We start from the raw sequence: 14,005 nt of genomic DNA on the forward strand, positions 1-14,005 counted from the left end.
CTTCATATTTCTCAATCAGTTGCAAAAAATAGCCGAATCCCCGCGGTTTCACCCGCGTAGTTCCTGTTCCTGGGAGAATATGGGTATAAACTATAGCCTATGACACTCACAGGTAAAGTTTGTGATATTACAGGAGGTAATCTCAGGGGGGGGGGAATTACAGGGGGTAGATATACTGAACTGATTTTGTGATGATGCAGTTTAAGATGGAAACGGGCTAACTTGTTAGTAGGAGGATGTAAGTCCACGTTAAATCGCTTGGCGGTACGTCTTTGTCGGTAGGGTGGTAACTAGCCACGGCCGAAGCCTCCCACCAACCTGAACCAATTAAAAAAAACTCAATTTGCCTAGCTGGGCATCGAACCCAGGACCTCCGTTTTGTAAAAACCAGCGAGCATACCACTGCGCCACGGTGGCCGTCAGAAACCGGGAATATAATATTAATTTAAACCAAGTGTCCTGTTTCGAGCTAGATATGCGTGGTCACTCGAACCAAGAACTCAATAGCTTGCGAGGCTTGATGCGTCTAGTCGAGACGAGTTGCCCGGGGCGTGTGTGAATGGGACTCCTAGATATTCTAGACTAGCGGACGCCCGCGACTTCGGTCGCGTGGAATTCAGTTTTTCACAAATTCCCCGGGAACCATGCGTTTTTCTGGGATGAAAAGCCCATGTGTTAATCTAGAGTAAAATCTATTTACATTGAAAAAATCACAAGACATTCCAGGTGGCTAATTGAGCTTACAAAATGTTTTCATTACGTTGCCAGATCGCCGAAATTAAAAGCCGGACAATCTAGCCAGTTTGGCCTGACATTTGGGTAAAAAGGACTGCCTATATTAATGAGGATTTTGTGTACATCATTTACTACATTACATACATATGTTGGATCTGACAATGTTATTTTCATATTTAAAATCAATAATTTATGATTATTACCGTCAATTTTGCTCCCACACACACTCGTCGTTCGCTCGTTTGCGAAATGTAGCCTAACAAAAGCCGGATAATCCGGACACCGTTTAACCGACACATAGAAAAGCCTAACTATGTCCGTCTTTATCCGGACACCTGGCACTAACTAAGAATAGATGACGGTAAAAGCAGATGTTTTATACGTCATTATGCGTACAAAGTAGCATCTCAAATTGAACGAACTTTTAGAGACTTCGCTACAATGTAACGCCGCGCTTGTCAAAGGCATTAATCCTTATCGTGCTTTTAGTTTCACCGGTAAAAATAGTATGCTACATGACTTTAGACTTAAACAAGTAGTAAATACTACTGGGTACTGCCACAGACGGCTAGGGATTGTCTCTTTCAATTTTAAACTTTTTGTACTCCAAAGTTTCAATTAAACGGATGTTAAAATTAAATATTATGTAGGCTTCGTCCCGTCTCAATTAATTATTATCTCATTGAGCAGTTAGAATAAAGACATTCCTAATTACTTTGATTTTAGCTTCTTTAAAGAGATTTAAAACAGCTTCTATCGAATTTTCTGCTTTTCTTTTAGGTTTACCGCGTTTGTTCAAACCGTATTAGTAATAACATTTAAAAAAAAAGCAGAGTTTTAGATTTTATATAAAAGTATAAAATTCTCCTATCATAATGTTAGTTGCCATACTCCACCGAAACGGCTTGAACGATTTTGATCAAATTTTATATTCGGTAGGTCTAAGAATTGGTTGTTGTCTATTTTTATACCTATATATATTTAGTTAGTATAAAAGTATAATGAACTAGCTGACGGCACACGGTTTCGCTCGCGTGGTTCCCGTAGGAATACAGGGATAATAGCCTATAACCTTCCTCGATAAATGGATCATCTGACACTGAAAGAATTTTTCGAATCTGACCAGTACTTCCTGAGATTAGCGCGTTCAACCAAACAAACAAACTCTTCAGCTTTATAATATTAGTATAGATATATTTTGATGGGATCTCGGTTGATATTTGAACACTTACAAAACAAACAACTTACCAGTAACACAACAGACATCGATGTAACATGTAAAACTGGTTCCACTATACTGATCTGTATAAGCCGCTAACAGGCCGACAATGTTGCGAGCGAGTTTCCAAGGCATGTCTCGAGTCTGTTATTTTTGTCTGACTTCCAGGTGTTAATATGTCAAGTGTCGACGCAACTTCCTTGCGAAATGCTTCGGCTACTTAGAATTGTGAATATCCAGCTGGCCTATTCACTATTTTAGTCTTTATTCATCATCATCATTATCAACCCATATTCGGCTCACTGCTGAGCTCAAGTGTCCTCTCAGAATGAGAGAGGTTAGGCCAATAGTCCACCACGCTGGCCCAATGCAGATTGGCAGACTTCACACATGCAGAGAATTAAGAAAATACTCAGGTATGCAGGTTTCCTCACGATGTTTTTCCTTCACCGCTTGAGACACGTGATTTAATTTCTTAAAATACACAAAACTGAAAAGTTGAAGGTGCATGCCCCAGACCGGATTCGATACCCACACCCTCCGGAATCGGAGGCAGACGTTATATCCACTGGGCAATCACGTAACTCTATATTTTTTGGTCTTTATTAACAACCTATTAATACCACAGTATTGAGGAATCACACAAATCTAAGTTCACGCGGTCTGCATGAATCCTTAGGCCTAGTTCAGACTATTTTAGCATTTAGTCGAGTGCCATTCTAAACTACTTGCTACCGCCCAAAAATCGTTCGTACGATCAGGCGTAAAAAGTAGTTTTTGACGATAAGCTGGAAATAATGCTACTACTAAGTTTGACGTAAATAACAGGTCTACCTAACCATATTTCATATTTCTGAATATGCCCTATAACTATATAAGTATACTAAGCAAACTAAAAATCCTCAATTATTTTCAATTCAATTAAATTCTTTATTTGCTAACACATACCTACATTCAAATGTATTCGGTCATCTCTGACATAAAACAATTTATATTAAAACAAAAAAAAACTATGTGCTGTTGTACTATGTATAATAATATAAAATGTATTATTAAATTATCAAAATTTCTTAAAAGATAGAAAGTAATAATTAAATTAACAAATGTACAACATAAAATCAATCACAATGCCAAATACATACTTATTGTTTGTATAAATAATTCGTGCAACATGTCCATCGACTCTCGGACTACAGCGTGTAGAATCCGCGTAATTAGAAGAAACCGGCCGACGCGCTTCCTTCGTTACGCACACAGATAACGCGACTCAATGGATGTGAAAAAATAAACCCTCACAGATTATAAATGCGTCTGTAAGAGATGGTGGACAAAAAAGGCCTACGTGTTTAGCATTATTCATAAAGTAAATGAGTAGCTATTGTTATTGGGAACCAATCGATCAATGATATAATAGAATGTGATGTCACAGTGGTTCTGTTTCGTATTGTGACGTGGTATCCAAGTTTCAATTCGTTTTACAATGGCTTTTCACAATAGGATAGTCTCATATCAAATTTAATTGATAAATCCACCCCAATTTTTTTTCATTTATAAAGCTAAACGTCTGCCACTTCAGCTAGTATAAAAGTATAATGTATGTATTTTGATGGGATCTCGATTCATATTTGAACACTTTAATCTAAATAAAATTAATTTCGTATAGTACTTGAAATAAGGGTCTGAAAATATATCGATATTAATTAATAAAAAATTTAATATTATGTATTTTTTTAATTTTTCCATCCATTTTGTGACGTCACAATGCTAATTAATATTTTTGTCAAACGCTCCGTTTGTAAAGGATTTGTTAACGTGACGCCATGAAATAGTTGAAATAATATAGAACAACACGGCCGATAGGCGTTTTGGCTCGTATTGTCAAAAAATTATTCAAAAATTAAAATTTTCATGTAATTAATTTTTTTTTTCAATTTAGTAGAACCTTATTGAACCATTCAAACCATTTTAAAAAATAAGCTATTTATTTTTTAAAGTTTTAAATTAAAGAAATATCAAATACCTACATGCAATAATATTCCAACAATAAACAATGCTCTTAGACAATGCTAGAACTTATGAATGTGTGTTTATGGCAACCATTACGTTTACTTATCGACGTTATCAGCGCAGTGTCTGCGCGTTGAGATTGTTATTCATGGTATGCAATGAGGACTCTCCGTCTGGTTCGCGCTGGAACTGGTTGCTGGACACTTTGCGTTTTAATATCTACGTATGCAAATATTCTTTGAGGAAAGGAATATTGTGTTTTAATAAAAAGAACTCACTTAGCTACCTATGATTGTTAAAATATTACCTGCGTAACTACCAATAGAAAAATGACGATTAAATTATCTTTCATTATACCTCGAGTCTCTTCTCTGAATGAGAGGGGTTAGGCCAATAGTCCACCACGCTGGCCCAATGCGGATTGGCAGACTTCACACACGCAGAGAATTAAGATTAATCTCTGGTATGCAGGTTTCCTTACGATGTTTTCCTTCACCGTTTGAAACACGTGATATTTAATTTATTAAAATTATCTTCATGTAATGAAAATTAAGTATTAATTTTAAAGTTTTTTTGACACACATTTAAAACAAATTCTCTGACACTCTGCAGGTGTCTCCAATTCCAAATACTGATGTTTTCCCTTCTGTCTATGGATACATATGTATATCAAAAGACTCTTTAAAACTTCGTAGGTACCTAGGTAAGATTGAACATCAATATAATATTTGTAGCGCACAAAATAGCCCACATATAAAATATAAATGCACCTACTGCTCGTTGTATAACATTTTACGATGTGCTAGAGTGCTAGACTCACCACAACGCAATTCTCATAATGTAATACACAGACAGGTAGGTACTTGAAATTCTCAGAATGTAGCTGACGTCAGATGTGGCCGATTTTGTTCTATGAATAAGCACAAAACAAAGCTGACAGGGAGATTTTGTTGCGTTATCTCTTGGCCTATTACACTTAAACGTTATGTCAGTGAAGTCACTGAAGTCACAGGTAAAGTAGTGCCGTAATGGTAGGAGTCCACAGACCCGCATCGTACCCATCGGACGCATCGCATCATGGTCTAAGATCGCGTCCAACGGATTTCTTTTTATCATAGGATGTTCTTTTTATCTATAGAGATAGACATACAAGTGCGTCCACTGATCTGCATCGTACGGATCACATCGAACGGATTTTATCTAACTATCGTAAAATTTTAAATTCGTTTGATGCGATGCGTCCGATACGTACGATGCGGATCAGTGGACGACTATCATGATTCTGTGGTCAATAATAAATTGACCTATACCTAGACCAGCGATTTGAAAAACGTACAAAGTAGCTTTAGACGAACAATGCCTGGATATAATAGGGCGGAATCGGAAACAAGCCTTTCATGGGTAAAAAGTTACCTTAACTTTGAGTCGCAGACTTGGGTAGGTATACCTAATAAGAACATAGCCTTAATGTAGAACATACTAAAAATCAGATAGGTACACCGTGTTTTGGCTGGCCTATTGATTAATGAAGGTAGGTAGTAGGTAATTCATTAGAATATTTCAACCTAACATGACTCCCCAATAAGAGATTTTTACACAAACTCGCGGGTGTATACTACTATTTAGTAGTAGGTAGATATTGAGGGAAGTAAATGTAGGTTGAGTAAAATTCCAAACGCTAAGTATTTTAATCTACCATTACTAAATTGGCGTTATGCATAATTTTGTCAAAGGACCTCCAACTATCTCACCGATAGCCAGATACAAAATAGTTTCGCACAAGCTGTTCGGCCTGATTTCAACCGTGATAAATTCTCCGTAATCTAAGCTCCTAAAGTGGCTGCACTTGATCGCTGTCTAGACTAGACTATCTATCGCTGGTCTATAAACCGCAATACGATACAATCCGCTGGGAAAGGCGTCGGATATTTACAGGCCACGCTCGTTAAGTCGTTACTCTGATTTCTACTCCGTTATTATGTTACGTTGGGCGTCATATTTCCTCTTTCATTGTTGTCAGCGCTACGCTTATCAGAGGGCATACTGAAAGCCCATAAACGAGTACATATACGGAGTGTATAGCAATGCAATAACCTGCAAGCTGCTAAATATATTGCTGACTCCTTATTGTTTTAGATTAGTATTACTCAATTTGGGACAGTTGTTTGGTCATCATTAATTACACAAAAACGTTAATTTATACTCGTACTTACTATCGTTTTAGGAAAATCATTTTTGGACGAATACCATTCGTGGTTTTCAATTTATAAATAGACACGGTACTCGTATAATAAATACTTTTTAAAATAGTATCTACAGCATAGGTACTTAAGTAGGTACATTCCACAGATTAATCAATAAATTACTGATAGCGTACGGAACATGACGGTGTCGTACACTTCAAGGATACGAAATTCAAAGAAGGATACGTACGCAAATCAGTTCTACTCGAAGGCCCGAAGCGATAACGTCACGGTAATTTCGGCGATTGAATACGAAAAATGTGCACATGCCGTCATGTGTTTTTAAAAATTGTAAAAACAGTTCACAAAATAAAAAGAAAGCAGATGGAGTCACTTTTCATAAATAAATAAATTTAAAAAATATATAAAAAAATGCGTGCGTACAAAGTACACATGTCAGAAGTGAAACTTCTTTGGCAAACTAATTTATAAATCTTTTTTATATTTATACAAATCTAAAACTTTAGATTTCGGAGACTAAGAGGAAGGGAAAAAGGACGATAGGTTATGAATTCAATTGTCATTAAAATATAAAAAGTGTTGAAAATTAATGTAAATTATAAATTTAATTTTTTCAATTTATTTCTTTAATATTTACATTGCGCGATTTCTCTCTCTCGTTCAATCTTTCTCACTATAGCTCTCTCCCACCTCTCACTCCATAGCACTGTGCGTGATACGACGTTCGCTCTGTCTCACTTAATCTCTCAATCTTTCTCACTCGCTAGTTGTTCATGCTACGTTCGCCCTGTATTACTCTTCTCTCAATCGGTCTCGATCGCTCTCTCTTACCCTCATGCGCCTAAAGAAGTTTCACTTCAAAATTTTACTCTGTAGTACATTCACTTATTTTTTTTTTTTGTTATCATTTACAGTGGGAAGTTGTGAAGGTGTGCGTTGCGGTGGTGAGAAGCGATGCGTCCTCGACGCGGAGTTGGGCGCGCACTGCGTGCGGTGCGGCGGCTGCAGCGTGGCCGGCGCGCCCGTGTGCGCGGTGGACGGTCGCACGTACGCGGGCGCTTGTGCGCTGAGGAAAGCGGCGTGCGAGCGAGGGAAGGCGCTGCCTCTGGCTTACAAAGGATCTTGTATAGGTGAGTGGGAGTTTTATACACACCATTTACAGTGGGAAGTTGGGAAGATGTGCGTTGCAGTGGTGAGAAGCAATGCGTCCTCGATGCGGAGTTGGGTGCGTGCGGCGGCTGTGCGCTGAGGAAAGCGGCGTGCGAGCGAGGGAAGGCGCTGCCTCTGGCTTACAAAGGATCTTGTATAGGTGAGTGGTAGTTTTATACACACCATTTACATTGGGAGGTTGTGAAGGTGTGCGTTGCGGTGGTGAGAAGCGATGCGTTCTCGACGCAGAGTTGGGTGCGCATTGCGTGCGGTGCAGCTGTGCGCTGAGGAAAGCGGCGTGCGAGCGAGGGAAGGCGCTGCCTCTGGCTTACAAAGGATCTTGTATAGGTGAGTGGTAGTTTTATACACACCATTTACATTGGGAGGTTGTGAAGGTGTGCGTTGCGGTGGTGAGAAGCGATGCGTTCTCGACGCAGAGTTGGGTGCGCATTGCGTGCGGTGCAGCTGTGCGCTGAGGAAAGCGGCGTGCGAGCGAGGGAAGGCGCTGCCTCTGGCTTACAAAGGATCTTGTATAGGTGAGTGGGAGTTTTATACACACCATTTACAATGGGAGATTGTGAAGGTGTGCGTTGCGGTGGTGAGAAGCGATGCGTTCTCGACGCGAAGTTGGGTGCGCACTGAGTGCGGCGGCTGTGCACTAAGGAAAGAAGAAAAAAGAAGCAACAGAAGTGAACATATTATGTATATGTTATTGTTTTGTTGTTGCACAGCGAACGCGACGTGCGCGCGCGTGCGCTGCGGCGCTGGCCAGCGCTGCGTGTCGGGCGGCGCGAGCGGCGCGCGCTGCGTGTCGTGCGGCGCGTGCCGTGGCGGCGCTCGCCGTTCGGTCTGCGGCTCGGACGCACGCACCTATGTGTCGTGGTGCCGGCTGCAGCGCGCCACGTGCCACGCCGGCAAGCTCGTCGACCTGATGCACCCGGGCCCGTGCAAAGGTAACCCTCATAATCATCATCAACCGATACCAACCGTACTATAATATAAGTATAGTATTGTAATATATTTCGGGTCTGTATATACGCAAAAATACTATATTTTTCTCTACAAAATGTTGGCAACCCTACCTACAACCCGCTTGATGTCCCCAGTGCACCTATATTTGGTCGACCCTCCACTATGTGGATCTGAGACTCAGAACAATTATAGAAGGACCTGTATCGCATTCATAGTCACAAACAAAATTGTCTGTCATTTTCTGAGGAAAACAATCTTAGATTTGGTATATATCTTAAACTAAACTAGAAGTTTTTGTCCGTTTTTTACACCATTCAACTACACATGAAGTATTTTTACGGAGCTCTTTAACCAACGAACACGATTACAACTATTTAACATCGATTCTATAGAGACAGCTTTTATAATCACATTAGATCATATACTTTGACAGAAAAGTAACATCTAACGAGGCAGGTCCTATACAATAGTTGGTCTGAGTTAACAACCGATGAACGTCCACTGCTGAACATATGCCTCTTGCATGTACCACGGTGTCGAGCCGCCAACATCCAGCAGTTCCGCTACATAGGGTTGCCAACTACAGTGTAATATATAGTATTGTACTTTATTTCGGGTCTGTGTACTACTTATATACGGTTACAGAAATATATAGTTCGCAAAAATACTATATTTCATCAACAAAATCTAAAAAACAAATCTTTAATTTTTATAACGATATGTCCATTAGTTTTACACAAATGATTAGCGTCTAGCGTACTTTAGACGAAGAAATTACATTTTACAAATTAAATTTGGCACTTATTTTTGTCAAAAAATGCAAATAATTATAGTTTTACTTTATAAACTAATTAATGTATTTTCTTCGCTTATTCTGTAAAATAGGTGGTACTATATTCTCCTTGAGCATATTTTCCTAAAGCTAAATATGAAAAGTACTATAATTTTTCTCAAGAAATGTTGGCAACCCTACCTACAACCCGCTTGATGTCCTCAGTGCAACTAGTGAGGGGTTTTTTTGGTCTACCCTCCACTAGGTTGACCTGTCAAGTGGAGTAGCCGCTGGATGAAGACGGCTATTTACATAATACACTGCATTAACTGTGGTGTTTTTTATTTCTTACAAGATCAAGAGGCATGTATCCAGCAGTACACGTCCTTTCGCTGATGATTTATAATAATAATAATTATATTATAGTGCCACGGAAAATTTATCATTGGTTATCCAGTAACTGAAACTCATCATCATCATTCATCAATATCAGCCGATGGACGTCCACTGCTGGACATAGGACTCTTGCATAGACTTCCAAAGCCGCCAGCACCCGCTTGACGTCATCGGTCTACCTAGTGGGGGGTTGACCAACACTGTAAATATCTGAATAAAAATACGATTTTTTTTTCCATTTCAGATAATAAAAATATTACGGACAATAGTGTGAATGGCGAGAAACACAGGGAGGATGTGGACACGACGCGAGTCCTATAGTCATACACTCTAGAATTAGCATTGAAGTGTTACAATTAAATAGCTTTGTAGGTGAACGGTGACGCGGCAATCTGTGAAATTGGTACGGATTCCTGTGTGCCTAGTGGCAGTTTCCAATGTTTTGATACTGTGATAGTCACAGTATCAAAACATTGTTACGGTTACGCGATAGTCACGGTATGGAAACATTGAAAACTGCCACTAGGCACACTGAACAAGATATGCTCCAAAATAAAACAACGGAGTGGGAGAGGAGTTCAATAGTCTGCTAGTGTTAGGAAAAACGACCATAATATTTTAGAAAAACGAAAAATTTTAAACTGTTATCCTAAGACTTGTTTCGATACTACAATAAAGTTTTACGGAGATAATCATATTCATTTATAACGCGGGATTCGAGCAAGTTTTTCTATGTATTCCAGTCGATATGCCAGTTTAACAAAGCGAAATTTTCGTAGTGACTTGTTATAGATTTAGGGAAACTCTTGAATCTGATGCACATTTTTCGACTATTGTAGATAAATAATGTCTTACTAGCTATAAATGAATAACACTTTACATTATTAAAATTGAGCACCAAATTGTACTTACTTAATATTTAGTCAAAATGTTAAAGATAGATCTGTAGTTAGCACAATATTCGGTATTTGTACGATGTATGCGTGAACTTCTAATCTAGAAAATCCTAATTTCTCTCTTGTTGATGTTCGCTATAAGTAAGATGTTATTACCTCTAAAGGCTAAATGCTCCATAAGTTCATAATAAAATTCATAATACCATAGACTTCTTACAGGTTTCACCGCATCGATCTCCTATTAAAAAGTGGATGCACAATCAGCGACCAAAAAACTTCCCCACTAAATGAGTGCCAAACACAACTTCTTGGTGCTCAATTCAAATAGTCGCATTTGCAAATTCAACCTTAAACTCAACCCTTAAGGTTGAATTTCCTCTGAATTTGGGATTTCACTGAATATTGGACTATATTTAATGGTATAATTTTCTAAAATTCTGAAACTGTCTAAGCAAAATTGGCAAGTTTTTAAGTGAATTTTTCTACATGATTGTGCATCCTTTTATTATAAGAGGTTAATGTTTCACTGCAATCTATAGGAGTAGGGATATATTTTTCCGTATTTTTTTTTTAATTTTAGACAATGGTTTTGACGATATTTATAAATTAGTGGTATATTTCGTCTATTTTCTTCGATAACTGTATGCAAATTATTAATTTGTAAATTAGTAACTACAATGGCAATTTTTAAATCATATGATAAGTTCATCCCAAACCAGGATTCAATCTTAAATTGGAATGCAACAGAATAGTATGTGTACGGAAAATATATCTTTATTTTATTTATTTATTATAAAATATCTTATTATTTATTTATATTATAATATCTTAGAGGCAATAACGTTTTACTACTTGCTATGTCAATCAATGTTCGTAGGATAAAATACCTTAAAACTTTTATTGGACTGACAAATTGTTCTTAAAATTTTAATAACTTTTAGTAGGTACTTTAAGACTTGAGTAATTTTACTTCACGTAATGTGGTTTTAACGCTTATGCAATATTTATTATTAAGTTATAAAGTTTTAGTGCAATATGTTATTGAAAATTGTGTGAAATTTATGTTTATAATGTTTTGTTTTATTTTATTTTTTATATACAAATGTACGTGTCTCAGGATCATGAATTATTACGAAATTCGGTAAAAACGTGAATTGAAAAAAAAAATACTTATTTCAGTATTATGTGTATGTAAGTTTAATAATTATTACTTTTATTAATTTCAAGCAATTTTACATTGAAATTAGGTGACTTTATAGACTGTAGATATGAAGAAGTAATTTATTGTTACTTTTAAATTATTTCCAAAATGTTTCCAAGAATTTTAGTTGTATGGATGCCAGTCGTGGGTAGTTAAAGAGAGGTATGTAATGAATGAAAATGTCACGTGTAAACAGTAAAATTGAGTTCTGGACGTCCTGCTTAGCTTTAAATAGTTTACAGTATGATTTCTTTAATATAGACTAGACTATTAGTCCACGTAAGTCTTATTATTATCATTTAAGTTTTATTTAGTATGATAATGAGTTTAATTTAAAATTATTACTATCTGTAAGATCTCAGATACTTATATGACAAAAATAATATAATCGCGGCATAATTATTGAATTTTATGACACTAAAAGATTTGATCCAAAGGAAGGTAAATGTAATAAAATTTTATTTTATTTTGTATTATGGTGTTTAGATTTAGTTGTTTAGTGTTTCGATTGCAAATTAATTAAATATGGAATAAATAACATGTCTCTTAAAAAAAACTATTATTATTTATTATTTCCAGACTGGATTTTTTATTATTATTAATTATTATTATTGGACTTTTTGTAAGCTAGTAAGCGTTAAATATACTCATTAAGTTCTAGTTGAGTCATAATTGGTTTGTTTGGATATATTTGTCTAGTCAACAAAATGAAAAATTCACAAATTCTACATTGATTGTGGAATTACGTATTATACTTAATTATCGTTTTTATTTCAAATTCAAAAACATATTCTATTTAATGTTATTAAAATTTAAGTCAGATTTAAAGATTTGCAGTCGACACAGTACACATTTTTGGATAACTTAAAAAATATTGTAAACATATGAGTTGGATATTTTGAAAATTATTTTATTTTTTATACGCTCGCTTATAAAGTAATATTTATACAATCTCATATTGTGGACTATGTTTAAAATACTTGAAACTATTATTATTGTATCTTAACGACTTTCTCTTGTCAATTATTTTTGTAAAGTATGCGTAAACCTTCGAGTACTAGCAGTTACAATTAAATTATGATTCATTGCTCGTTGTCCAGTCTACAGCACCGGGTCGATCATTCGTTGATAACCCGTTTGTTGTGAACTGTGAACGACTGATTCTTAACGTCACTTATGACGTGACATGAAATAAAATAGCAATAGATTGACAGTTACTCGTGGCGTGTGAAACCGTAGACAGACAAAGCAATAGACGAATCCATTCATCCGTCGTTATCGCTTCAAAAGTAGAACAAATTATGGGTGGATTCTTTAAAAAAATGAGACAAACCGTTTTGAAATTCACTGACTTAATGCGTGCCGTTTTCTCAGATAAGAATAAATCAAACAAATCGTTATTTCAAGTATTGGAAATTATAACAATGTATGATTTTTTTAAAGAGCAACTGTTGAGTTTTATTTCGGTTCTTCTCAGCAGAACCTGCCTTTCGAGACGGTGGTTGTTTTTACAAATAATCAAACTTGACGTTTCAAAAGTGTTTTAAACTAAGCCTACTTGAAATAAATAAATTTCGACTTTTTGAAACGTGTGAGCACAAAATTATAGCCTCAACTTTTTTTTCAATTATAGGTAACCACTTAGTTAAAAATTCATCACATCAAATTCGATATATGACTGACAACGACATGCAATCAATTGTCTATTTCGTCCTTTAGTCTACGGCAAAAACGCACTCGCGGAGTGGTCGTGATTCGGTATAAAAACAGACGTTCTACTTCTTCTTCGTCGTTACACTCTTGACAGAGTGGTCGTGGTCGTCATTTGGGCGCGGTGGCAAGCCTCACTATCCGTCGCCATTCCTCCCGCAGTGTGGCTCTCCTAGAACATTCGTGGAGCGATCCATGGAGAGCGGTTTTTACTTGATCAGTCCAGCGCATTGGTGACGTTCTACTACGTACTACCAAAAACAACTTTTCTTTATATCAATTGTGTTTAATTTAAAATGAAAACTACAATGATTGTACTGTGTAAAGTTTACGCGCACTGCATACTCGAGTTGTTAACTATACTACGTATTGTTGTAGTTGAACTGCTAAATTGTTGTAGTCAACTCATTTCGAACATTAGAAGATGATGTATAATATATTTGTCCTTGTTTCTTCATAAACATTTTACATGGATTTTCGGTTTTTTTATTACATCACAAACTTCCTATAAATATAAGAGTTTGGCTGGTGGGAGGCTTCGGCCGTGGCTAGTTACCACCCTACTGACAAAAACGTCACGCCAAGCGATTTAGCGTACTTAGCGATTTATATTTTTATTTAGCGATGTCATGTAGAAACCGAAAGGGGAATAAATGGGGAAGATTTTCATTCTCCTCTTAACAAGTTAGCCCGCTTCCAACTTAGATTGAATCATTACTTATCATCAGGTGAGATTGTAGTCAA

At 36.7% G+C, this 14,005-nt stretch overlaps 1 protein-coding gene across 1 annotated transcript in view; it reads left to right on the forward strand.

Annotated features, from left to right (window-relative positions):
* The window catches only part of LOC112058044 (follistatin-A), a 63,465-nt gene extending 49,730 nt beyond the window's left edge, over positions 1–13,735 (forward strand). The window contains exons 5-7 of the mRNA XM_052887950.1: positions 7,080–7,295; positions 8,046–8,267; positions 9,699–13,735. Coding sequence (XP_052743910.1) covers positions 7,080–7,295; positions 8,046–8,267; positions 9,699–9,775 — 515 coding nt within the window. The 3' untranslated portion in view covers positions 9,776–13,735. The remainder of the gene's footprint in view (positions 1–7,079; positions 7,296–8,045; positions 8,268–9,698) is intronic.
* The last annotated feature ends 270 nt before the right edge of the window (positions 13,736–14,005 follow it).

This window comes from Bicyclus anynana, chromosome 20, assembly GCF_947172395.1.
Source record: "Bicyclus anynana chromosome 20, ilBicAnyn1.1, whole genome shotgun sequence".
Classification (NCBI taxonomy): domain Eukaryota; kingdom Metazoa; phylum Arthropoda; class Insecta; order Lepidoptera; family Nymphalidae; genus Bicyclus; species Bicyclus anynana.